The sequence below is a fragment of the Capra hircus genome, chromosome 16, assembly GCF_001704415.2.
Source record: "Capra hircus breed San Clemente chromosome 16, ASM170441v1, whole genome shotgun sequence".
Lineage (NCBI taxonomy): Eukaryota > Metazoa > Chordata > Mammalia > Artiodactyla > Bovidae > Capra > Capra hircus.
In genome coordinates this window covers 40,375,033-40,401,259 of record NC_030823.1, presented here as the reverse complement: position 1 = coordinate 40,401,259, position 26,227 = coordinate 40,375,033, and the positions used below count along the sequence as shown (strand labels likewise).

At 54.6% G+C, this 26,227-nt stretch overlaps 1 protein-coding gene across 1 annotated transcript; it reads left to right on the top strand.

The window, feature by feature from the left end:
- On the top strand, nt 3,816-26,110 carry C16H1orf167 (chromosome 16 C1orf167 homolog). Its single transcript, XM_018059944.1, has 19 exons — nt 3,816-3,885; nt 4,961-6,222; nt 6,426-6,469; nt 6,912-7,119; nt 8,209-8,345; nt 10,785-10,840; nt 11,381-11,567; nt 15,364-15,539; nt 16,018-16,204; nt 17,851-18,028; nt 18,112-18,266; nt 18,933-19,141; nt 20,017-20,161; nt 21,462-21,860; nt 22,395-22,671; nt 24,511-24,661; nt 24,898-25,097; nt 25,154-25,513; nt 25,902-26,110. The coding sequence occupies exons 1-19, from the start codon at nt 3,816-3,818 to the stop codon at nt 26,082-26,084; spliced, it is 4,584 nt and encodes a 1,527-aa protein (XP_017915433.1). The 3' UTR covers nt 26,085-26,110.

Below are 26,227 nucleotides of genomic sequence, written 5' to 3'. Positions count from 1 at the left end.
AGAGACAGTGGCTTCAGTCCGCTGAAGGGAGAAGAGCAATTTTTTCAGTCTGTTAGGCGGGGAAAAGTCATGGAGAAAAATCAGGCTGAGTGAAAAGAGGAGTAGGGAGGGTAGTGTGGAAAGGGCTGGGGGAATGGTCAGGGAAGGGCTCCCTGTGAAGTCTGAGCAGGATTTGAAAGAATGAGGGAGCGTGGGAGGGAGAGAGTTCTGAGCAGAAGGGACAGCAAGTGCAAAGGCCCTGAGGTGGGAACATGCACAGCATTTTGGAAGAACATGGAGGAAGCTGATGTGTTCAGAGCAGAGAGAACAAGGGCAGGGACGGGTGAGGGGAGGTGGGGTAAGCTAAGGGTGGGGAGCAGATAGCATAGGGCAGGGGTCAGAGAGTAAACATATGCAGCCATAGACAAGCATGACCAAAGAGTGGGACTATGTTCCATCGTCACTTTGTACATAAAATAAAGGTCCCCAAGGTAGGGCTTCGAAGCCTTGGTTGAGGACTGAGTGGGTGGGGGAAACTTTGGCAGTCTTGGAGTTGAGTCAGGGCACACTTGGATCTCAGTGTTCACAGGTCTCACTCTGCTCTCCATGGGAAGGAGGCTCTTGGGTGTTGGGACAAGGGCAGAAGTGAGGAGACCAGTTAGGAAGCCAGAAGAGAGGGTGACTCGACCCAGGGAGGTAAGGATGGAGGCGGGGAGCAGCGGCAGATTCTGGGTGTCTTTGGAAGGTAGGACAGATGGAGTTAGCTGATGGATTGCATGTGAGATGAGAGAGTGAGGAATCGGGATGTCCCGATGGAGCCGTCCTTCTGGAAGAAGAGCGGGATGGGAGTCTGGGTGAGAGATGTCCGAGGCTGAGGTCGCCTGGGGTGTGAGCATCAGAGGAGTGGGGGTGGGGGCTGGGATTGAACATGGAGAGGAGGAGGAACCAGCAGAAGAGACTAGAAAACAGGCAGGAGGGAGGGAGGAAAACTGAGAGGGGCAACCTGGAGTCAGGGAGACAGGGACTCTGAGGAGACTAAGTAATCAGTGTCCTGGCCCCAGAAATCAGAGGGCTGGGCATTCCCTGGTGGTCTGGTGGCTAGAACTCCGCACTTTCACTGGGTTTGATGAGCCTTGAAAGGAAAGCTATGACAAACCTAGACAGCGTATTAAAAAGCAGAGACATTACTTTGTTGACAAAGGTCCATATAGTTAAAGCAATGGTTTTTTCAGAGTCATGTAAAGATATGAGAGTTGGGCAATAAAAAAGGCAGAGCACCGAAGAATTGATGCCTTTGATCTGTGGTGTTGGAGAAGACTCCTGAGATTCCCTTGGATAGCAAGGAGATCCAACCAGTCCATCCTAAAGGAAATCAGTCCTGAATATTCACTGGAAGGACTGATGCTGAAGCTGAAACTCCAATACTTTGGCCACCTGATGTGAAGAACTGACTCATTGGAAAAGACCCTGATGCTGGGAAAGATTGAAGGCAGGAGGAGAAGGGGATGACAGAGGATGAGATGGCATCACTGACTCGATAGACATGAGTTTGAGCAAGCTCTGGGAGTTGGTGATGGACAGGGAAGCCTGGCATGCTGAGATCCATGGGGTTGCAAAGAGCCAGACATTACTTAGCGACTAAACAACAACAGGGAGCTAAGATCCTGCAAGCTGGGGGCTGAGAACTGGCCAGGGGTGTAGCATCTCAGAGGTCACCTAGAGGAAAGGATCTTTGGGGTGTGGGGAGCCTGAATGCAGTGAGGTCAGCAGAGGTGAAGGTGGGGAAGGAATTGGGATTTGGGAGTGATGAGAAGGGAAGACATGGCCTGGATCCTTCCTGGAGGCTCAAAAGGAGAATTTTGTTGTTGTTTGGTGTTTTTATTTTCAAAGATGGAAAAAAATAACCACCATTTAAGTGCTGATGGGAGTGAATCAGTCAAAAAAAGGAAAGTGTTGATGGTGGGGGAAGTGACTTAAGGAGCGGCGACAAGGCCCTGACACACCATAGCCTGTGTCCTGCCCCCCAGCTCTGTGTCCTAGTGGGGGTGGGGGGCTGAATCAGCTGTGGGGCTATGGGGATCGAAGGTGCTCTTTCTGAGTCACAGAATGGGACCTCAGAGGCTGGTGGTGGCCCCAAGTGCTGGCTTTGGGCAGGGCAGACAGGATGGCCTCCAGAGCACAGAGGAGGGTCAGGCTGGGGGTGGGACCACACAGGATGGCTGAGGGGCTGGGAGAGACTATACAAAGGTGACAAGTAGGGACACTTAACAGCATTTCTCTTTATATATATTTATTTATTTTTGTTTATATATTAGTTGGCAGTACTGTGTCTTAGTTGCAGCACACGGGATCTTTAATTGCAGCTTTTATTATTGTTCAGCCACTAAGTCATGCCTGTCGCTTTGTGACCCCATGGATTGCATCATGCCAGGTTCCTCTGTCCTCCACTATCCCCTGGAGTTCACTCAAAATTCATGTCCATTGAGTCAGTGATGCCATCCAATCATCTCATCCTCTGCTCATCCTCGCTCAATCCAACCTCTCATTCTCCTTTGCCTTCAATCTTTCCCAGCATCGGGACCTTCAGATGGGATCTAGTTCCCTGACCAGGGATGGAACCCAGGCCCCTGCACTGGGAGCATGGAGCCTTAGCCTCTGGACTGCTAGGAAGTGCCAGCATTTCTCTTCTGATGTCCCTATTTGATGGGTAAAATAGGAACAAGTTCTGCTGTAGGGGGTGAGCGGAGAAGAGATGGCAGAGGCTTGAAGACAGCAGAGAAAGTGTGAGTTAGCATCTGGGAGGGCTGGGACGAGGGGACTAGAGTCTGATTCTCCAGCAGCGTTGGGGGCCCCGCTTGAGACTGAGGTGGTACTTTCTGAGTGAGGCCACCAGTGCAGTTGTAGGGTTTCCTTTAGTCACTTTAACCTGTGTTGTCATTTTTCTGAGTGAGTGGCAGAGAGGAGGAGCTGGGAGTGCACAGAGGGGATGGTTAGAACACTGGATGATTAAGCTGCAGGAGGCAGGAGAGAGACATCAAGGATCAAAGGACAGAGGGTGATGAGAAGGAAGGACTAGGTCTCATGCAAGGTCCAGAGGAGGGAGCTGGAAAGATGGGTGTGTGCTCTGAAGCAGAAATTAGGGAGGGGTGCAGTTACTGAGGATGACAAAGTCTGGGGGGACCCTGGGCACCAGTGGCTGAGGTTGGTTGAAGGACAAGATAGTGGGAGGCAAGAAGATCAAGGACTCACAGACCAGGAATTAGAGGGATCATCCACATGGAGGGTAAAACCACCCAGAACTTAGGTGTGTGTTGGACAAAGTGACAGTGAGCTGAAGCTGACATCTTCAAAAAATAAATAATCAGGACTTCCTTGCTGGCTCGCCTGGAGCTTAGAAGCAGAGCATTCTAGAGAAGAGAGGGAGAATGATTGGGAAGTGGCCACAGGAATCAAAGAGGGGCACCTCATCCTGCCTAGAGGTCTGAAAGAAAGAGCCCCTACCTGACAGGGCTGCTGGGGAAGCGCAGTCCACAGGAATCTGTCATCAGTGTTAGAAGGAGTGGGTGCTGAAGACATGAGAAAATGACAAGGGAAAAGGGTGGTAGGGGGCTGGGGAGAGGAGACCCAAAGGGGCCCTGAACAGGACAGCCAGGCTGGACGTCAGGGCAGCCAGGGATGCTGGTGAAGGGTGGGGTTGGGGACCAGGGATGGACATGGCTGGGTAGGAGCTGGGCACCCTGTCCTTACCCCTCAGAGCCCCTCTAATCAAATAGGACAGCCAGCTGTGGTGTGGAACAAGATCACTGCCCCTCGCCCCCAGCGCTGCCCTGGAGCACATGGAGCTGAGACCTGATGCCAGCCACAAGGAGAATGTGCCCCCCAGGCCGGCAACCTCCCTGAGGCCAGGCAAGAGGTTCAATGGGTCTGGATCAGAGGTGGCAAGAGCAGGGCCCCCTTGGGTAGCAGCCCAGAGCCCCTTTCGCAGACAGGCCAGCCCAGGGCCTTGTTAATTCCTGAGATTAGCTGTTTGAGGCCAACTGGACCAGGACAAAGTCTTCCAGCCCAGGCTCCAAGGGAGGATCAGGAAGTCAGGACGTGAGGTGAAAAAGGGGGAAACAGGAGCCCCAGAGCTAGGTCTTTGCAGTGGTGGCTGAGGAACCCCCCTGCTCAGGTGCCTGTGGCTTCCAGGCCACAGAGCTGTGCAGCCAAGAGTGGGAGCAACCCAAGAACCAGTGCAGATTCCAATTCACATGCCAGGTTCTCTGTGTTCTAGCTGTGTGACCATAGGCCAAGATACTTAACCTCTCTGAACTTTAGTTCCTGTCTGCGAACTTTCATGGCCCATTCTACCTGCCAGGCCCTCCGAGGCATCTCACCAGCACCCAAGAGGCTGGGTGGAAGGGAGGCGGGCTGGGGAGACTGGTGGCGGTGGAGCGGGGTTGGGGGGTGGTGGCTGTGAGGGGGAGAGCTCTAAGCCCCACGCCCTTGGTCCCCAGAGCAGCTCCCTTTTAACTTTAATGTGTTGGGTCTTGCTTTGACTCCAGCTGTGAGCCACCCCTCACCTAGCACCTCTGCTCAAGCTGGACACCAGGGAGTCGTCCTTGATGCTTCTTTCCCCTTCACCCTCTTTCATGCCTTCACCTTCTCAGCAGATCTGATCTGCCTCCTCTCTACCCTCCTACTGTCCCCATCTCAGCCCCATCACCTCTCCCCTGGGAACCCCCTCAGCAGCCTCCCTACTCTCTCCCTGCTTCCCGCTGCCCTCCTCCGAGCCCCTGCCCCATCCCCACTCTGAGTCCCTGCACTGATGCCAGGGGTGTATCCTGGCATCCGTCGGTCCACCGCTTTTGGGGTGCATCCATCGGTCCACCCAGGACAAAAGGTGACACAGACCTCTGGACTCTGGGCTCCCTCCCCTGTCCCTCCTGAGTACTGACCACAGAGTCCTCCCCCAGTGCATAACTGTCTGTCCTTTCTTTAGAGCCACGGAGACTCCGGAAGAGCCTGCGTGTTGGCTTGGCCAGTAGACATGGCCAGTGGGTGCCCGTGGGCCCGGCTGAGAGGGGAGGGCCTGCTGCCACGCCGTGCCTGGGGACAGTGCTGCACCAGGAGCCTTGCCGAGTCCAGAGCAACCTGGCCAGCCCCAGCCCCAGCCCCAGCCCCAGCCTGGGCCTCGTCCTGAGGGACACGACCAGCCGTCTGACCAACTCAAGCTTCCAGCAGCAGGTCAACCTGCAGCCCTTGGTTGGGAGACCCCAAGACTTTGCGATCCAGCAAAGTAACTTGTGTGCCAGGGAGACCCACACAGCTGAGTGTGGACGTCTCACCAGCCCCCAGCTCTGGTCAGAGCCTCAGAAGAGATTCTGGCCCCACCTGATGCCCCAGGGAAGCCCCCTATCCCGAGGGCCACTGGCTCACCCATCCTCCAGTCTGAGGCGGTCCTGGCTGCTGGCCACAGATACCTCTTGCCCAGACATCAGGCTTACTACACGGCTGGCCCCACTCAAAGGGCCCGCATGGTCAGACCCTAGATCCCAGTGTGGCCTGGGGGGCTGGACCTCCAGGCTCGCGGGGGAACCCCTGACCCTGAAAGACCTGGCTGTCCCTGCCCAGAGCCCGCCTCAGGCCCCATCCCAAGCTGCCATTCACCAGCTGCTGGTCTGTGTGCAACGCCTGGAGTGTGAGGCAGTGCGGCTCAGGTGCCAGGCATCCCGGGAACCCCCAGGCCCTGTGCTGCAGGAGCCCTGGACCAGAACTGGCCAGACACTCCCTGTCTGCTCCCAGCCCAGCCAGCCTGTTCTTGATTCCTGGGATGAGAGGAGGAGACACTCCCGAGGCCTCAGGGGAACTCCCGGTTTCCCAGCGACACAGGGGGCCCAGGAGGGTCTCTCAGACTCTCAGGCAAGCAGCAAGCGTGCATCACTGAGGACCACTCTGCAGATGCTGCCTGGGGATGCCCTTGACCCTGAGCAGGTGGTCCTTTCTGCCTGCCCACTAAGGCAAGGAGAGCAGTGCTCGCCGGGGACTACACACGGCTGGGGGCAGAGGGGGAACCCCCTGCTCCCTCCAGAGGCGGACAGCAGGGAGGCCAGATTCTGCTCTCCAACCTCATCCAGTTCAGCCCGGGACATCCTCCCTGGGCGGGAAGGAGGGAACAGGGCCCCAAGGGAGCAGATCAGCAGGGAGAAAGAAAGGCCAGCTTCCGGGCTGCCAGACAGAGCCTCCTCAAGGAGTGCCCTGCAGGTAGGGGCCAGAGGAGTCTGGGAGTTAGGGGACCCTGGGTTGGGGGCTGCCCTCCCTCCCAGGAATTCTCAGTCCAAGCTGGCTGTCACTACCCTGTCACCCTCCCTCCAAAGGGAGGCCTTGGGGAGGCAGGTTTAGCAGGGGGTATCTAGTCCTGCTTGCTTCTCGGCCTGAGAGTGTGTTGTGTTCTTTTATTTTCCAAGAACAAAGCCAGAAACACTGTGAACCTGGAGCCTGAGTTCGGCCGGTGAGGATATGTGCTGTGGCGTGGGGACCGAGGCCACGCTCTGAGAACAGCTCCTGTCCCACTTGCCTGCAGATTCGGGCCTGATGGCGATAAGGCCCGGCTGGCAAATCCTTGCAGAATTTAAGGGGGAGGGAACCTCCCAGGCCCCTAAGGACAGGAATGTGGGGGCTGCTGCTTCCTGGGATCTGAAACTTGTTAGGCTGCCCTGCACTCTTGGCAGTCAAACAGGGCATTCCCCTGCCTCCAGGAGCCCTTTTTTATGGAATTTCCAAGGCTAGCCCTCTGCAGAGGAAAGGGCTCCCGGTGTCCAGCCAGCCCTCCTGCCTCAGGGTGGAGCATCACCCTCCATGCTGGAAAGGCAATGTGGGTGGTGCTGAGCCCCCAGCTGCTCCCTGGGGCTGGATGGCCAGGCCCACCCCTGGTCAGCGTCATCTGTCCCCAGCTGGCAGTGGCTGTCCAGATGTTTCAGAGCATGGTGGCGCTGGGCACAGCGGCGGCGGGCAGTGGCGGCAGCTGTGGCGCTGGGCCGGCGGCAGCTGTTACGCAGGGGTCTGCAGGCACTGCGGTGGGCACTGTGGCTCCGGGAGGCCCAGCTGGAGGTGGCATGGGAGCGACACACTCAGACCCTGCTGGCCCGAACCTTCCAGAAGGTTAGGAACCTCTAGATTAGGGCATGGGGAGGTGATGAAACACTTGTGTGTCTGGGAAGGAGGCTTTCTTGAGGCACAGGTTGTTCCCCTTGAGTGATTAGCAGTAGAGCAGGCAGGCATCAGTCCAGACACGTGACTGAACTCTGCTCAAGTTCAAATCCTGTTTCCACCGCTTTCCTTTCCTCCAATTTTCTCACTGTGTGATCTTGGGGAAGTTACTTGACCTCTCTGTGCCTTAGTCTCTTTAGCTCTGAAATGCACTCACAATAGTACATACCTCTCAAGGTTGTTGTGAGGTTGTGCTGTGCTTATTTGCTCAGTCATGTCCGACTCTCTGCAATCCCTCTGTCCGTGGGAATTCTCCAGGCAAGAATACTGGAGTGGGTTGCCATGCCCTCCTCCAGTGGATCTTCCCATCCCAGGGATGGAACCCAGGCCTCCCGCATTGCAAGTGGATTCTTTACCAGCTGAGCTACAAGGGAAGCCCCGTTGTGAGGTTAAATTAATAAATATAAGGAACTCAGAACCCTGCTTAGCACATAGCAAGCCCTCTGCTATTTAAGTGGTTGCTTTTGTTTTTTTTCAAGTAGGGGCTTCCCTGGTGGGTCAGCAGTAAAGAATCTGCCCGCCAATGCAGGAGATGCAGTTTCGATCCCTGGGTCAGGAAGACCCCTTGGAGAAAGAAATGGCAACCCACTCCAATATTTTTGCCTGGGAAATCCTATGGACAGAGAAGCCTGGTGGGCTATAGTCCATGCTGTAGAAAGAGTTGGACACAACTTAGCGATTAAACAACATTTTTTTACTAGAGGTTTGCTAGCCAGGACTGGGAGGGCGTTTCGGTGTTTGTCCCTCCTTAGGAAAAGTGTTTTGAGAGGGTCTAGCTCCAGGTTTTGTCTCCCAAGGAAAACCTTGCCTCTTGGGCTCCATTTCTCCATCCATCCATCCATCCATCTATCCATTCATTCCCAAAGAGGCAGAGCCATCTAATTGGTTAAGACCAGTGTCTGACTTTGTCTCTGCCCTTTCCGCTCAGGGCATACTTGAGCCATCAGCCAACGTCCCTCTTCCCCTTCTCTCTTGACCTAGTGGAGACACTTGATTCAGCAGCACAAACAAGGGCAGCCTCACGTCCAGGCTGGGCCAAGACCCCTGTCCTCCAGGGTAGACCAGGACCAAGGCCCCTCAGGAAGGAAGCCGGTGATGGATGGTGCCTGGAGAAGCAGGTAGTCTGGGACACCCCAGGTTGGTCAGTGTGACCTGGACAGTGCTTGTGGCCTTCCCTCCTTGTCCCCCACTTCCCCTCAAATGTGGTCAAGGATTTTTGCAAAAGGATGTCCATTGCGGCGTTATTTATACCTTTGAAAACTTCAAAACAGCCTAACTATCCAACATCAAGTGAGAAAATTGTAATTTAACCATGTGATAAACATTTGGCAACTGTTCAATATGATGTTTATCAAGATTTTAAAAATTCCTCCTCATTCTTTTTTTATTTTTTGTTTCCATATCTTTATTGGTGTTTTTTCCTATTATAGTAATCATAATAGGAATGCATGCTTGATTTGAAAAAAACATTCAAGATAGTTGCAAGTATTTCAGTTAATTCAAAAGTTTCATCTCCCTCCTTATGTATCTTATCCTCCTTCCTAGAAGTAGCTTTATGGGTATTTGCATACGGGTATTTTTAATGGTGGGAGAAAAAAAAGAGGGTTAAAAAAACAGTACCTAATGGGCTTCCCTGGTGGGTCAGTGGTGAAGAACCCACCTGCCAATGCAGGAGACATGGGTTCGATCCCTGATCTGGGAAGATCCCACCTGCTGCGGAGCGACTAAGCCTGTGTGCTACAGGTACTGAACCTCTTCTCTAGAGCCCAGGGAATCACAACTACTGAGCCCCTGTGCCACAACATTGAAGCCTGTGTGCCCTGGAGCCCATGCTCCACAACAAGAGAAGCCACTGCAATGAAAAGCCCGCTCAAATGCAACTAGAGATTAGTTGCATTTAGTTGCAACTAGAACTTGCCAGAACTAGAAAAGAGCCCATGCACCAATGAAGACCTAGCACAGCTCCCCCCACCAAAATAGTACCTAAGAAGGGATTCCCCAGCAGTCCAGTGGTTAGGATTCTGTACTTAAAAAAAAAAAACAACTATTTATTTTTAATTGGAGGATAGTTGCTTTACAATGTTGTGTCAGTTTCTGTCCTATGTCAACATGAATCAGCGATAGGTATACATATGTCTCCTCCCTCTTGAGCCTCCCTTCCCATCCCACCCCTCTAGGTTGTCACAGAGTACCGGGTTTGAGCTCCCTGCATCATATAGCAAACTGAGACATAAGCATTACTATATGTAAAATAGACAGCCAGTGGGAATTTGCTGCAGGACTCTGCTTTCATGCCAAGGGCCTGGGTTCAGTCCCTGGTTGGGGAGATTCCACAAACTGTGTGGCTAAAAAAAAAGGAAAAATAGTATACCCAAGATGGGCTTCCTTGATAGCTTAGTTGTTAAAGAATCCACCTGCAATGCAGGAGACCCCGGTTCGATTCCTGGGTTAGGAAGATCCGATGGAGAAGGGATAGGCTACCCACTCCAGTATTCTTGGGCTTCCCTTGTGGCTCAACTGGTAAAATTTTAATATAAAATTATATTTTATATTATAAAATATAATATTTTAATATAAAATATTTAAATGTTGCATAACAATGTGAATTAGTTAACACCACTGAACTGTTCACTTAAAATGGTTATTGTGTTTAAAATATTTATTTTAAAACAATTGTGTTTAAAATATTTACTTAAAATGGTTAAGATGGTAAATTTTATGTGCATTTTAATTACCACTGTTAATAAATCTCATTTCCCCCTGCCCCCCCCCAAAATGCTAAAATGGAAATAATGGTCATTTCTGGAGCAGTGAGGTTTAAGATGGCTATTTTCAGTTCCTCAGTTTTCCATCCCAACAATGTATTGTTTTTGTTCTTTTTTTCATTTTTAAAATTTTATTGATTTAGTTGAGGCTCTGCTGGGTCTTTGTTGCTGTTGGCAGGCTGTCGCTAGTTGCAGGGAGTGGGGGCTCAGGCCTCTCACTGTGGTGGCTTCTCTTGTTGTGGAGCACAGGCTCTAGGCTCATGGGCTTTAGTCGCTGTGGCTCTCGGGCTCTAGAGCACAGGTTAGTAGTCGCGTGCACAGGCTTAGTTGCTCCATGGCACATGGGAGCTTCCCAGACCAGGGATTGAACCCATGTGCCCTGTTGGCAGGTGGATTCTTAACCACTGGACAGACCATCAGGGAAATCCCATTCTTATTTTTAAACAATTGTGTTTAAAATATTTATTTAAGTAATATTTATTTTAATGCATGTTTGTTATAAAAAACCCAAATGGTATTAAAGAGAATACAGCAAAAGCAGAACCCTCCCCACAAATTACTCACATATCAGGAACAGAATGTACTGTCTGGAATAGAACAGGCGGGTGGCTCAGCGCACCTTTGCTCCTGCCGGCAAATGGTCCTTCAGGACTGGGGTGGATGGGTTGGGACTGGGTGCCCTCCCTAGGCTGGGGAGGACATCAGTTTCTATCTGGGCAACTTCACTCTCAGTCCAGGGAGTCTGAGAGAGGAGGCGGGAGCCCAGCCGATTCCGTTGTGTTCTGGGCCAAGGCCAGATGGAGGAGACAGGGGAGTCCCGATCCTGCAGGCTCTGCAGCATCTGTCTGGTGAGATGTGGGGTTCTGGGGAAAGGGGGAGATGGATCCAGGCAGGGCAGGGCCCGAGTCCCTACACTGGGCAGACAGAGCCAGGCAGGGTAGGCCCAGGCCCCCACACTGGGCAGGGCAAGGGGGCAGGGGCTCCTCAGTGAGTAAGTGAGTGCTTATTGAGTATCTACCCTGGCAACTTCCCAGACATGATCTCATTTAAGTCTCATGGTGACCTCGGCAAGGCATTGTTCCCATTTTACTGATGGGGAACTGAGGCACAGGGAAATTAAGTGACCAGCTCAAGGACACATAGTATAAGAGGGGCACATCCCGCATTTGTGTGCCGTGGAAGATGGATACAAACCAGACAGAAGCTTGTATGTTAGAACTGGGAAGTCCTTAGACATGACTCACTCATGGGGAAACAGAGGCCCAGAGATGGAGAGTGACTGACTGGTCCAAGGCCACTCAGCCTGGCATCCCAGGACTCAGTGGTCCCTCCTGACCCTGTTGCTCCCCTCCACTCACTCTCTCTTCCCACCTTCTTCCCTCCCTTAGTCTTCCTCTTGTGGTGCCATCAGAAGGAATGGGGCAGGCAGGAGAAGGGGGTCCAGGGAGAGGCCTCCCAGGCTACGCTGAGGACTCAGAGGATGGCGAGGCCCCCCCACGCCTGGCGCTCTCCTCCTGCAGGTGCAGCCTGGGTGGCCCTACTGGACCCTCAGCATCGGAGAACCTGGCTCTGCAGGTAGGGGGAAGAGAGAATGGGGACCACTTTCCCTGAGGCAGAGAGGTGGGATGCAGCTGGGAGACACCCTTTAAGTCAGTTTTTCACAAAATATATATTTATTTGGCTTCACTGGGTCTTAATCGCGGCAAGCAGGATCTTTAGTTGCAGCATGTGGGATCTAGTTCCCTGATCAAGGATCAAACCCGGGCTGCTGCATGGGAGTGTGGAGTCTTAACCACTGGACCACCAGGGAAGCCCCGTAAGTCAATTCTTGACTCCTGGTGTTGAGAGAACAATGAAAATAAGAAATGAATACATCCACCATTTAGTGAGATACTAAGACCTGCCAGACACCACCCAGGGGCTGGGATTTAGTTATGCATGCGTGCTCAGTTGCTGAGTCCTGTCTGACTCTTTGTGACCCCATGAACTACAGTTCATCAGGCTCCTCTGTCCATGGGATTTTCCAGGCAGGTGGAGTGGGTTGCCATTTCCTCCTCCAGGGATCAAAACACATCTGTGTCTCCTGCATTGGGAGGTGGATTCTTTTTTTTTAAATTTATTTATTTATTTTAATTGGAGGATAATTACTTTACAATACTGTGATGGTTTTTGCCATACATCAATATGAACTGGCCACAAGTATACATGTGTTCCCCTCATTCTACCCGCCCCCACCTCCCTCCTCACCCCATCTCTCCAGGTTGTCCCACAGCACCGGCTTTACCCTGCTTCATGCATTGAACTTGCCCTGGTCATCTATTTCACGTATGGCAATGTACATGTTTCAATGCTATTCGCTCATATCATTCCACCCTCGCCTTCACCAATGAGTCCAAAAGTCTGTTCTTTACATCTGTGTCTCCTTTGCTGCCCTGCATGTAGGATCATCAGTACTGTCTTTCTAAATTCCATAAATATGCATTAATATACAGCATTTGTCTTTCTCTTTCTGACATACTTCACTCTGTATAATAGGCTCCAGGCTCATCCACCTCATTAGAACTGACTCAAATGCATCCCTTTTTATAGCTGAGTAATATTCCATTGTGTATATGTACCATGGATTCTTTACCACTGAGCCACCTGGGAAGCCAGGGATTCAATTATAAGCAGAGCTTAAAGTCCGTGGAACCCATGACTCAGTGCAGGGACAGATAGGAAGGAAATTAACAATCACAAAGGATGCGTGTGTATGAATACCACCCAAGTTAAGTGTTGTAAAGTGAAGGAACACAGAGCTACATGAAGATTTTTTTTCCCTGTTAACTATTTTATTATGGGACATTTTTATCTTACACAAAAGTAGGAAAACAGAATAAACAGCTTCAATGTACCCATCAAGAAAATCACCTCCTGAGAAAACTTGTTTCATCTGTACCCTAGCTACTTCCCCCACAAAAACCCCAGGCATCCCATCATTTCATATGTACATATTTCTGCAGCATCTCTAAAACAGAGTCTTTTAAACAACAGAACCACCATACCATGGGCTTCCCCAGGTGGTGCTAGTGGTGAAGAACCCTCTTGCCAATGCAGGAGACACCAGAGACACCGGTTCAATCCCTGGGCTGGGAAGATCCCCTGGAGGAGGAAATGGCAACTCACTCCAGTACTCTTGCCTGGAGAATCCCATGGACAGAGGAGCCTGGCAGGCGGCCGTCCATGGGGTCAGACAGGACTGAAGCAATTGAGCACGCGCGTACCACCATACCATGACCACACCTAAAATATGAATAATTCTTTAACACCAAGAAATAGTTGGTCAACATTCAAATTTCCGCTTCTACTATGTGTTGTTATCATCTGTTTGAATCGGGATCTGAATAAGGCCCATGTGCTGCCATTGGTTGAGGAATCGTCAAAGTCTGTGGCATTCCCTCTGAGCTTCTTGTTGTTTCTTCCTCTCAATGATCTGTTGAAGAAACCAGGTTGCCTGTCTGGCAGTTTTCCACGGTCTGCGTTCTGCTGATTGAGTCCCCTGATAGAGTTTTCTGTGAGAACTTGTTTTGTGCCGCGTGAGTCTTCATTGCCGCGAGGGCTGTCTCTAGTTGTGGTGAGCGGGGGCTACTCTCCAGTTGCGGTGTGCGGGTTTCTCACTCCAGTGGCTTCTCTCGTTGCGGAGCACCGAGTCTAGAGGTCCCGGACTCAACAGTTGTGGCACACGGGCTTAGTTGCCCCGTGGCATGTGGGATCTTCCTGGACCAGGGGTTGAACCCGTGTCCCTGGCATTGGCAGGTGGATTCTTAACCACTGGACCACTAGAGAATTTCTCTGTGAGAACGTCTAACAAAGGGAGCTGACCTCGACCCGAGTTCAGCAGAGATGGGAAGGATGCATGGTTGACTGGTCAGAGGAGAGCAGACAGGAGCGCCGGGCAGAGGGAACAGCACGTTCAAAGGCCTCTGACAGCGGAACATGGAGAATTCAAAGAAGGACAGTCAAGTTGGAACCCTGTTAGTGCAGGGTTGGAGGCCAGGGTGGTCTGAGATGAAGCTGGAAAGGTGTGCAGTGGTGTTGAGGGGCAGATCATCAGAGAGGGCCTTGTTGGCAGTGGGGAGCAGTTGAAATTTTCATCACAGCAGGGAGACTACTACTGGAGGATTTTTGCAAGAGAGTAAGATGCCTGCAATGCAGAAGACCCAGGTTCCATCCCTGGGTCAGGAAGAGCTTCTGGAGAAGGGAATGGCTACCCACCCTAGTATTCTTGCCTGGGAAATCCCACGGACAGAGGAGCCTGGTGGACTATAGTCTGTCAGGGTCACAGAGTCAGACAGAATAGAGTGACTGCTGCTGCTGCTGCTAAGTCGCTTCAGTCGTGTCCGACTCTGTGCGACCCATAGACTGGACTATGCAGCCCACCAGGCTCCGCCGTCCCTGGGATTCTCCAGGCAAGAACACTGGAGTGGGCTACCATTTCCTTCTCCAGTGCATGAAAGTGAAAAGTGAAAGCAAAGTCACTCAGTCGTGTCCAACTCTTAGCGACCCCATGGACTGCAGCGCACCAGGCTCCTCCGTCCATGAGATTTTCCAGGCAGGAGTAGTGGAGTGGGGTGCCATTGCCTTCTCCTAACACTTGAAAAATATTTCTCTAGGGACTTCCCTCGGAGAAGGCAATGGCACCCCACTCCAGTACTCTTGCCTGGAAAATCCCATGGACAGAGGAGCCTGGTAGGCTGCAGTCCATGGGGTCGCTGAGGGTCGAATACGACTGAGCAACTTCACTTTCATTTTTCACTTTCATGCATTGGAGAAGGAAATGGCAACCCACTCCAGTGTTCTTGCCTGGAGAATCCCAGGGACGGCGGAGCCTGGTGGGCTGCCGTCTATGGCGTCGCACAGAGTCGGACACAACTAAAGCGACTTAGCAGCAGGGACTTCCCTGGGGTTCAGTGGTTAGGGCTCCACACTTTCACTGCAGGAGGTACGGGTTTGGTCCCTGGTCGGGGAACTAAGATCCCACAAGCCTTGAGGCACAGCCAAAAAATAAAAATACAATTTTTTAAAAAAGAAAGAAAAATATGACTCTGGTTATGCTGTAGACACTGACCAGAGGAGTGGGGGCAACAGTGGATGCGGGAGGCCAGGTAGGAGGCAGCAAAGAACTGCCAGGCACCCAGAAGTGATGGTGGTGCGGCCTGAGCAGATGGCATGCCTCACTATCCTTACAGCAGCCCCATTTTACAGATGAGAAAGCCGAGGCTCAGGGAGGCGAGTGGCTCACCCAGGGCCTCAGTGGTGTGTCTGGCACGTGGCAGGTGGCCATAGCTGCTGTCATTACGACGAACACCAGCACTTTCTCTTGGCTGTCCAGGTGCTTTGGGGCCTGGCAGCGTTTTGTGCAAAGAGGGACCCGGTATCGGGACCACGTGGCCAACCGCCAAGCAGGGACCCTGAGGACGTGCTTGCAGCAGTGGGTGAAGATGAAGCAGCTCCGGGCCTCAGACGGGGCGAAGGTGGCCCAGCTGTCCTTTTGTTGGCAGAAGGCAGGTGAGTGAGCGGCTGGCCAAAGAGCTTCCCCTCCCTGCACCTAGCAAATAGTGCCACTTCAGCTCCTTCTGCAGTTGCCCTGGCTGACTTACGGATTCTCAGGATGGGAGGTGATGAGACTGGGAGCTTTCTCAAGGGTGCAGCCTGGCAGACCTGGGAGGGTCCCTGGAGCAGCAGGCCTTGGTGGGTCCCATCCTGGCCGCTGTCATGAGCTCCTCTAGAGGAGAAACCCATTCCATCCTCTACCTCGAAGGGCTGTGTAGCGCCTGTTCCTGGGAAGCCCCAGATCTAAGGGAGACACACAGCCCCTGCACCTGAGACCAAATAGGATCTTTGAGGTGTCCTGATGGGGGAGGGTTTGGAGGTGGTGGGAGGGGGCAGTGCCCATGAGGAGAGAGGTCCTAAGGGGCTGAGGCAGTGACCGCCAATGGCTTTGAGCAGAGAGAGGTCACTGATTCATCTCTTGTCTACTTCTTAGGGAACATGGCTCTCTTCAGCTCAGTCCCTGGAGGGGCCACAGCCCATGGGCTGAGGCTGATGGCCGCGGCCCGGGTGCTGCCTCAGGAGCAAGGCCAGGGCTCCCTGCAAGAAGCCTGCCGGAAGCTGGCCCTCCAGCGGGTGCTGTTGCTCTGGAGGACGCGGCTGTCCCAGCGCCAGCAGGCGGAGTAGGTGACCGCAAGCTTGTGACCTGGGGTAGGGTCTGGGGGAACCTAGGGTGGGCGTGTGAGCGGTGCTCAGCACAGGATGGAGCATTCCATAGGAACAGGTGGCATCCTCCTCCTCCCTGTAGTCTCAGCCTGGGGCCTGGCACCCCATGGTGCCCAGCGGGTATGGAGCTGTGGGAGGTGACCCAGGGACACTGAGACAGTGGCTGAGCAGAGAGCTGGTGGCAGGGGGTGGGGAGGGTGGGCAGGGCGTGCCAGGGGCACAGACTTGGAATCCCACCAGGATGGCCGGAACATGATGGGAGGTTGGTTTAATGCTCAACTCCCTCCTCAGAACCTGAACCCACCTCTCACCCATCTCCTGGTCAAGTGGGAAACCATGTCTGTCTCCTCACCAATGCCCCCCAGTATTTTGCAGGTGCCTGGACTGCCTGTATGCACAGAGTAGATACTCTAAATGAATAAAAGCGAGCCACTTTTCCCTGCCCCTAGTTGCCTTACTGGGGCTTCCCTGGTGGCTCAGTGGTTAAGAATCCGCCTGCCAATGCAGGAGATGCAGATTTGAGCCCTAGGTTGGGAAGATCCCCCAAAGTAGAAAATGGCAACTCACTCCAGTATTCTTGCCTGGAGAATCCCATGGACAGAGGAACCTGGTGGGCTACAGTCCATGGGGTTGAAAAGAGTCGGACCCGACTGAATGACTAAGACACAACACAGTTGCCTTATTACACAGCTAGAGAAACAGGTTCAGAGGGGTCAAGCACCGTGCTCTAAATCATACTGTGAATCTTTGGCAAGAAAGTCCCTATAGTGAGACCTTCTTCATGATGCTTTTATACAAGACAGGATGCTGGGATTCAGGGCCCAGGCTGATGGTTGTGGGTGAGGGGGCTGGTGGAGGTCAGGAGGGGTCAGCTTCACTAATGGGATGTCAGGAGGAATGAAAACTAGCTGCTGCAGGGTTAAGAATTCTGTCCTTAAAAGTTGTATACCTGGCATCCATCAGCCCCACACCCACTTGGTCCACTTGGACCCTCAGTCTCTTTTAATGCTGGAACTCCAGGGAAACTCAATTCACCATGATCCTTCAGAATGTAGCCCTCACTCTGCCAGACTGTCCTCTGGCATTTGGGTACCAGGGCACTGTCCATATCTCCCTGCAACATGTCTGGGGTTCCCTGTAGCCTGAGACCAGTGCTAGGATCCCAGGTCTAACACTGTTTGCCGTTTGAGGAAATGACCTTTCCTCAAGCCTCCGTTTCCCTACCTTTGTAACCAAGTGGAGGCAGAAATACTGGTGTGGGCTCTTGAGTCTTGGGTCTATGGGCCTGGGCCTGGCTCCACCCCCCTTCCCAGGGAGTGTGGTGAGAATCAAGCAGGTGATCAGGCAGGTAGAGCTGTGCTCTTGGCCTCAGCTGCTCATGAAGCTCACCCTGGGACTTTGGGAAGCCCAGGCGGCACCCACACCATTAAAGCAGAATCTAAAGGGGTGGGGCCCCAGTGGACCCCAGTGGACATCGGTATCTCTTAGAGCCCCGGCTGGTCCCAGTGTGCAGCCAGTCTGGTGGTGCCCAGTTCTGCGCCCTTCCAGCACCCCCAGCCACGGGTGAGGTGCGACCCCGGCACTCCCCTGCCCCCTCCTATAGCTCCTTCTTCGAGGGCGTGCAGTGGCGGGCACTGCGGCACATCCTGAGGGGCTGGCGCCTGAGAGCACGGGATCCAGGCAGCGCCAGGATTGCCTCGGGCCCAGATCTGCTGGGCGGCGCCCTGGGAGGGGAGGCCCCGCCAGGCTGCAGCACCCACCGGAGAAGCTCCCAGGACAAGGTGAGGGGCAGAGGGTGGGGAGGAGGACAGGGGAGAGATGGTGGCAGGCCAGGGCACCCAGGACCCCACACCTCCTTCCCCAGGCTTCCAGGGCCCCTGCCCTCCTGGAGATGCTCCGATTGAGCTTTCTGTGGGCAGCGGGTCGGCGACAGCAGGGGCGATGTCTTCTGCTCTGGCGGGCGCGGGCCCAGCAGTCCCGGGACGCAGCAAGGTGGCACCAGGGCACGCTTCAGAGGCGGTAAGGACCCCTCCCAGGACGGGAGCCGTGCTGGCCGCCCCCACTGTGGATTTACTGTTTCCCGGCAATCCTTGACTTTCCATCTGCATCCCCTTGGGGTCTGCATCCCAGAGGGCCCCCCTCACTCCCCAGACTCAGGTACTGCCCTCCTACCCTGCCCTGCTGCGAGGCATGAGGGGGAGGGTAGGGATCATGTGAGGCAGGGTATTCATTTCTCCCAGAAATTTCATGGCTGTGGTCAACTCAGCTTTGCCCCACATTGGCTGTGTGATCTTGGGCAAGTTTCTTAACCTCTCTGTGCCTCTATCTCCCCATTTGTATGGGGTTCATACTAGGGCTCTCACTGGTGGGACTCAATGAGGTAGGGGCACGCACATCCCCTAGCAAGTACAGTGCCTGGCATTAGCAAGCACTCAGTTCACAGTGCTGTTCATCACAGCATTTGGCATCGGGGGTCTCGGGTCCCACTGTATCCTGACCACCCGTCAGCATGACCCTCAGGGTAGCGTTGAAGCCCTCCAGCCCCCAGCAATCCCTCCTCCTCCATGATGGAAACAGGAGGAAGGGTCACCCAAACGCCTCCTTGCTGCTGAGGGGAGGGGAGGGCAGGGCCAGGCTGGCCCAGGGTGGGAGTGACCACCTGAGGGTGGACACTCCCCTTCCCAGCACCCTCCTTGACTGGAGCCACTGGGCAACAGCCCAAGGGGCCCAGAGAAAGCTGGCTGCCCGCTGGGCCTGGGATCAGAGGGGCAGGGCTGCCCTGGGCCTGTGGCGACAGCGACTGGTACAGCGGCAGGAGGTGGAGCGGCGGGCCCGGGAACGGGGCCAGAGACTGCAGCGACATGCCCTGAGCCACTGGCACTGCTACTGGCAGAGTGAGTCGGGACGGGGCACCAGGGGTGAGGGAGGGGCCAAGATCCAGCAGGGACATCCAGGATTCAGGTCCTCTAGCACAGAGTCCAGTGATGGACTGGGTGACAGATTGGGACCGGGGTTGGGGGGGCGGGGTGTGGTGTGTGTGTGTGTGTGTGTGTGGATGCTGTATGCTTGGGTTCACACTCCCCACTCGTCCATTCCCTGATTGTATGAACTTTAAACAAGCTATTTAACCTGAGTCTCAGCTTATTCATCCATAAAATGGGGACACTGGTACCCACCTGCTAGGGTAGTGGTGGGGCTTCTATGAGACAATCCACATGGAGTGCTTGGCTCAGAACCCAGCTCCTTGTGGGTGTGACCATCATCATCACCATCTTCAACTGCATCCTCATCATCCTCTTAGGAGTCAGGTGGTCCTCAGAGCCCAGCACAGAAAGCAGGGGTCAGTGGGGCCATTTTAGAGGCTTCTCACTCCTCCAATGTCCTATCAATGGGCTGGCAGGTGGGGACTTGTCTGTTCAGAAAGTTTGTGTCTTGTCCACTGGGGACAGCAACTTCCCTGACCCAACTGTTGCCCAGGGATATTGACCCAGTGTTGCCAGACCTCTGTTTTTACAGAAAAGCTGGAAATCTATATTTTTGTGTGAATTCTCCTGATTCCTAAACATCATCAAGAAATTAAAAAGAACTCTATGAGTTGGTTGGCTTAGTTACCAGTAGAACACCTATAATGGGAGCATTTTAACCCAGTTAGCCTTTCCCGCTTGGGTAGAGGATTGAGACTGGCAAAGCAGGGGCCCATGGTTCCCCAGGGCCCAGGCTGAGGCTGGAATGAGCACTCAGAGGCACCTCAGCATCTCTCTGGCCATAGGACAGGCGTTCCTGCAGGAGAAATGCCAGCGGTGGATGCAGGCCCGCTTCCAGGGCCTGCAGAGGGCCATGTTCTGGGGCTGGCAGCAGGCAGCAGCTCGCCGGAGACCCGTGGCGGCCAGTCCAGAGCAGCTGCTACTGCAGAGGTGGGTGCGCGAGGGTCATCCCCACCTCAGAAGCAGCAGGGAGAGAGCCTAGGGATGGGAGGCTGGGTGGCCTCTGCAGCTCGAGAGACAGGCCAGGCTGGAGACCTGGCATCCAGGCAACAGGGGCATGAAGGGAGACCCCAGCCTGGAGTCAAAACCGCCAAGCTTCCATTCTCCATGCTGTTCAGGAGGTGGGGGACGGTAAGCCCCTAACCCCTCCCAATGCCCTGACAAGCCCTGGGTCTCCATCTCCTGGCTGGGTCAGCCCTTTGGTTTCAAAGCTCACTGCTAAGATGGGGGAACCAACTCCTCAAACAGCCACTAGAGCGTGTGTTCCAACTCCACGTCTTGTTTAATGAATCACAGCACAGGAGAATACCATAGTCAAAGAAGAGCGTGAAATCTGAAATAGAGACGGTCTAGTGACACATGTATACAGATCATAGATGCGTGTGGTTTTTAAAAAAATTATCTTTGGCCACACCCCACAGCCTGTGGGATCCTAGTTCCCCAACTAGGGATTGAACCCAGGGCCCCTGACAATGAAAGCATGGAGATCTAATCACTGGACCACCAAGGAATTACCTGGATGCGTGTTCTCCCAGGGCTGGTTCTATACAAACTCACAGGCATTCTCAGTGCTCCCACAGAAGCAGTGAGCCATTCACTGCAGAGTAGCTGATGTTTTCTTGGCCCCTCTGACCACAGTCCCCTCACTGACCTCCTGCCCTAGAGTTGCCGTGTGAGGGCAGACAGGGTGTGGCTGTTCCCCTGATGTAGGGGACCTGGACCCACACCACCAGGCTCCCACACCGTCCCAGGCAGCCTGCCCTCAGCAGCCAGGGTGCACGCACGCCAAGGCCCCTAAATGAAAGCCAGGGCTCTCACCTGTCACACATCAGTCCACACTTCCTTTTCTTCCTTAAAAAAAAAAAAAAGTATTGATTTTTTTTTTGTTTTGCCCATGCTGCATAGCATCACATGTGGGATCTTAGTTCCCTAACCAGGGATTGAACCCAAGGCCCCTGCAGTGGGTGGAAGGCAAGAGTCTTAACCACTGGACCTCCAGGGAAGTCTGGTCCAGATGTTCTTAAGGCACCGAGGCTGTGTATACAAAACTGTGTATAACCTGTGATGGTTTGTGGACGAGTTTCAGGTGTAGCTTTGAATACCTGGACTGGAGTACTGCAGTCCATGGGGTTGCAGAGTTGGACACGACTATCGATTGAACTGAACTTTGAATAAATGAGACTTCTGACTGGGAAGCCACCTAGGCCCCTCTGCTGCCCCTGTTCTGCAGCCACTTCCAGGCCTGGTTTGGAGTCGTGAAAGCCTCCTGGGCCAAGCGTCCAGCCTTCCAAGATGGTCTGAGGAGACGGATACCCGGGGCCACATTTGCCAGTGAGGCCCCAGCGATCACAGCCCAGCCTCAGGAGCTGCATGTGGCCCAGGCCTCCTGCTGGAAAAGCCGAGAGCAGGGGTGCCAGGCAGACAGGCAGCTGAGGAGGACCTGGGCCCAGCAGGCCTTTGTTGCAAGGCGAGTGGCCCCAGGCCAGTGTTGCAAGGCCCGTCGGCAGGCAGGAGAGCGCTCCAGGGCCCAGGCCCTTTGCTGGACGCTGTGGGCACGTGAGTCCTGCCAGCACCGGGTCATTCGAGACCATACTGTCCCGACTCTGAGCGCCAGGTGGGTGCCCTCAACCTGAGGGCAGTCCCGTACTATGTGGGGCCAGCTTAGACCTTGAACTTGTTTAGAGTCAGGGTACAGGGTATTTGGTGGCTAGTGGTGGGGCTCAGGGGGCTGAGGGTGATAGGATAGGACATCCTGGTCATTGCAACTAGTCCTGGGGTCAAATGCCAGCTCTGTACTCTCCAGTCATGCCACTCCCTCCTTGGGCAAGTCTGACTTTGAAGGTCAAAGTAAGATAATAGCCCTGCCTTGCAGGGTGGCCCCAGGGTTATCGTGGGCATGCTCTCAGTTCAGCTCAGGCCAGACGCACACCAGGTGCTGAAAATATACAGCAGTGCTTGTCGGGGGATGGGAACATAGGAGCAGTGGGCAGGCCTGCTTTTTCTCTGTCCCCATGTGTAATATTCTGCCGGTCTCTGTGCCCATTTGAACCTGATTTCAACAGAAGAGGGATGAGGGAGGGAAGCATAGGCATGGGGCTTTGCCTGGACCCGCTGGAGGGTCCCAGCCCTGATGACTTCGGTGTGGGATCCTCCTTCCCCTCAGGGTCCAAGAGACCTGGACCAAATCAGCGACTCAGGGGCATGTCCAGCGAAGTGCCGTCACTCACGTCCAGCAGGCTGAGCCCAGGTGCTTCCTGCGAACCCACTGGTCCCAGTGGCGGACAGCACTGTTCAGAGTGTGGCTAGAACCACAGGCAGAGGTCCAGGAGGCCAGCAGAGCCCACCCAGCCAGGCCCAGGGCCAGCCTCCGGCGCTGGCCTGGGCTGACCACCAGAGGGCGCCTCCTGGTGCTAATGAACCCTCCAGCCCTGAAGAGGCAGGTGAGGCTGGGCCCAGGTTGGGTGGGAGGTCCCAAATGACCCGAGGGCCAGTGGCCTCAGAATCAGCTTGATTCAGCCCAGGCGGCCAGGGTGGCTGGATGCTTCTCCAGGATCCCAGTGGCCTTGTGGACACCACGCCTACAGGTTCTCAGACAGCCTCTGGTCTGGCAGTCACCCAACTGTGGGACCATCAGCAAACATTTACTGAGCACCTGCTGAGTGCCAGGCCAGTGCAGTCTGCTACAAGGACACACCCTGGGTGGCAACTGTTAAGGAGCAGACACCTGAACTCCCAAGTCAAGGTGCAGCCTGGGATCAAGATAGGTGATTTGAGTTCAGTAGAAATGGTGACAAACAGTTAGGTGGCCTAACAGGAGGGGAGAAGCAACAGTGAGTGCGTCACTCCAGGCACCAGGAGTGCCACTGCACGGCAGTCTAGGGACACTTCATTGCAGGACACACAGTATTCCTCTAGATGACTCGCAGCATCACGAATCCTATTCTAGGATGCCAGGAAGCATGCCATAGCCTCTAGGAAGTTTCTAAGAAAAAAAGATTCGAGTCATTTATTTTAAATGGAATTGAAAGGGACTAACTTTGGTTGCAGAATCTGCATTTTCACCTATGTGGGGCTATGGCAACTGCAGATTTTGAGGTCTCTGGGTATTTTCTTTCTAGATCTGTGTTTCAAGACAACTTTATTTTCAGAGTATGTTATAAACACTTCCATTCCTGTCAGCAAAGGCAGGCAGGGATCCCGTCTACTGATGGAGAAACTGAGGCTTGTAGAAACAAAATACAGTAAATGCCAGGAACGGTCAGTGGTACTAGGGTGAATTCCAGCCCCCGCCCCCCCCCCCACCACATGCACTCACGTGCCCAGGCAGCCCTCACATAATGGGGACAGGCTTTATGCCATCTCTTGGTGGCACAGGCTCCCTTCGAGAGCCCCCACCTGAACAGAGCAGTCGCTGGGGGCTCCAGCCCTGGAGTCAGACCACTCTGGAGAGGTAGGGCCTCAAACGAGTTACCTTTAACTTTGTCACTAAGTAGGGAGAGAAACGCCCACCTCACAGGCTGTACCTGACACAGGCAGGCTCTGAGCGGTAGCTATTATTGGTCCACTCGCCTTCCAGAGTCTCCAGCCACGCGGGAGGATGGGGGAAGAGGCAGTGGCACGTACCAGCAGCCACATTACTCTTGGCCCTTTTCTGTCCCCTCTGGAAGCCTCACAGAACCTGAGGCAATGTGAACCGTCCCACTTGTGTGCACACAAACAGAAGTCCCCTGACTGGCTGGGGTAGGACAGAAAAGGAATCCTGCCAGGTCGCTGGGGTTCAGGTTTTTCTCTTTGTTCCTTCAGACCCGCAGCTGCAGGCCATGGGCCATGGGGCCCAGCCCAACCCAGCACCGCAGCCCCAGTGGACGGATGCAGGGAGAAGCGTCCTGGGCTCAGAGTAAGGAGACCCTCCCTCTGGGGATAAATGAGGTCTGAAGTGCAGCGGTAAGTTAGTTACCAGCCCTCACAGGCCTGGAAATCAGCCATCGAGCTCTCTGCGAACCTGTCTTATGTATTTACTGTCTTCCCCAGCCATCTCCTCTTCTGGAACATTTCCCAATGTTGGGAAAACAATGACAACTTCTCCCGCCCCACCCGGTTCCTTCTCTTAGGGCCACAGGAGACTTGGGCAGCTGTGGTGGAAGCAGGGACACTGGCTTCATTTGCTCAACACCATTTCTTGTTCACCCTTCTCTTACAGTTCAACCTCCAGAAGCATCGGGGTGGGTAAGTCTGCTCCCCTGAGTGATGTGTTAACCCCTTCCAACTCCCCTTTCCAGGTGACAGCCAGCCTTCCCTCAGCCCCACCTCCCAGCTCCAGCTGCAGGGGCCCAGGTGCGCCTGCTGGGCCCGGGAACAGTGCCCTGCGGGGCCAGGAGGGGACTGCAGCTCTGAAACCAGAGACCTCGAGGGCAAGACAAGGCATCTGGGGTAGGAGCAGAGGGTGTGCGTAGAGAGGGAGAGGTGAGGATGGGGGCCGGGCCGAAGGGTTTGCCTGACCTGTGGCCAGAGCCGGCGCCCCCCGGCCAGTGCTTGTCCCACATTATCCCAGGCCCAGGCCTGAGGCTCTGCCCTTTATCCTGACCATGGGGAAGTCGTAATAGCTGTCAGGACCCACCAGGGCCTCTCCCCTCAGGAGGAAGTACCTGCAGTGCTGGCGACTTGAGGCCCGGCTGCACCGGCTGCAGAGCTCCCAGCAGGCCAGGCTCCGGGCAGCCATGTGGCAGCGCTGGGTAGATGCTCAGGGGGTGGAGAGGCTGGCACAGACACTGGTGAGTGGTGGGCCCCTTCCCAACCTCACGCTGATTGCCCATCCCGTCCCTTTCCTAGCCCTAAACCCTGGACACGCTCTCTCTCCAAGTTTGGTCTTTGAACCTACCAGCCTGAAACCTTGGGAACAGGCCCAGAGACCTGCATTGTTAGCACATCTCAGATGACATCCCCTTGTCACACCCCACCCCCTTCCCCCCGAGCTGGGGCTTTTGGCCTGGAGTAGAGGGAAAGGCCCCTTCTACCCTCAGGGCTGCAGGTGGGGAGAGGCAGCAGAGAGGCTGGGGGCTGCCAGGGACAGCGGTGGGCCCAGCTCAGGGCCTCCTAGCAACTGTCCCCACAGCTCAGGCAGTGGCACCTGAGATGGGCCTGGCGACTGTGGCGGCGGCGCATCCTGCGGTTGCAGGTGGCTCAGCGGTTACAGAGTCAGGAAGACAGCTGGGTCCTTTCCCAGGTACCGGCGGGCGGCCCCATCTCCAGCAGGCCCTTCCCAACAGGGCCACACCTGGGCATTCCTGAGCTGCACCCTCCCTGACAGCTGTCCCCAGAGCCTCTCCATTTTCAGGGAGGGTCAATTCAGTTAGGAGAAAACAGCCTGGATTCCTTAATTCAGCTGTGAGGAAGGGCTCCGCCCAGTCCTAGTTACTGGTTGGAGGACAAGGCTTGGCCCGTGACACAGCTGTTGTTCACACCAGCCCGTGATGGCTGTGGGTTGCTGAGCGTCACCCCTTCCTGACATGCAGAGCCCAGCTTCCCTGGTCACAAATCACACATATCCTGAGCCAGGGCTTTTGACCTGGGGCAGAGAGAAGGGCCCTCTCTTCCCTCAGGGACAGAAGGATCTGGGCCCAGTACTGACCACACAGACCTGGAAGGGAGCCACAGAGCTCCTCCCTCCTGATTCCAGGCCTTTAAGAAGTGGTACCAGGGTCTGGCAGCCAGGGGCCTGAGGGCCAGAGCCAGCAGCAGCGTGAGGCCCTGCAGCAAGGCAGGCCTCAGGAGGCCTGGAAGCAGGCCAGAAGCTGCCAGAGCCCCAGCACTGGGTGGACCTGGGGCGGAGAAGGGGGCCCAGCTGCAGCTGTGACTTGTTCTCATGGAAAGGAAAACAGATTGGAGCTCCACCCATCTGCGGAGCGCAGGCTCAGGCCACAGAGCGCCCAGGCCAAGTGCTGTGAAGGACAATAAAACGCCCTCCTCAACCCCAGCCGCTTCTCTGTCTCTCCCCTG

Coding starts and splice junctions, on each gene's coding strand:
- C16H1orf167 (XM_018059944.1), top strand. CDS start 3,816: ATGGAGCTGAGACCTGATGCCAGCCACAAGGAGAATGTGCCCCCCAGG. Junction 18,267..18,932: donor CAGGGCACGCTTCAGAGGCG/GTAAGGACCCCT, acceptor TCCCCTTCCCAG/CACCCTCCTTGACTGGAGCC. Junction 22,672..24,510: donor CTCCAGCCCTGAAGAGGCAG/GTGAGGCTGGGC, acceptor TCCCCTTTCCAG/GTGACAGCCAGCCTTCCCTC.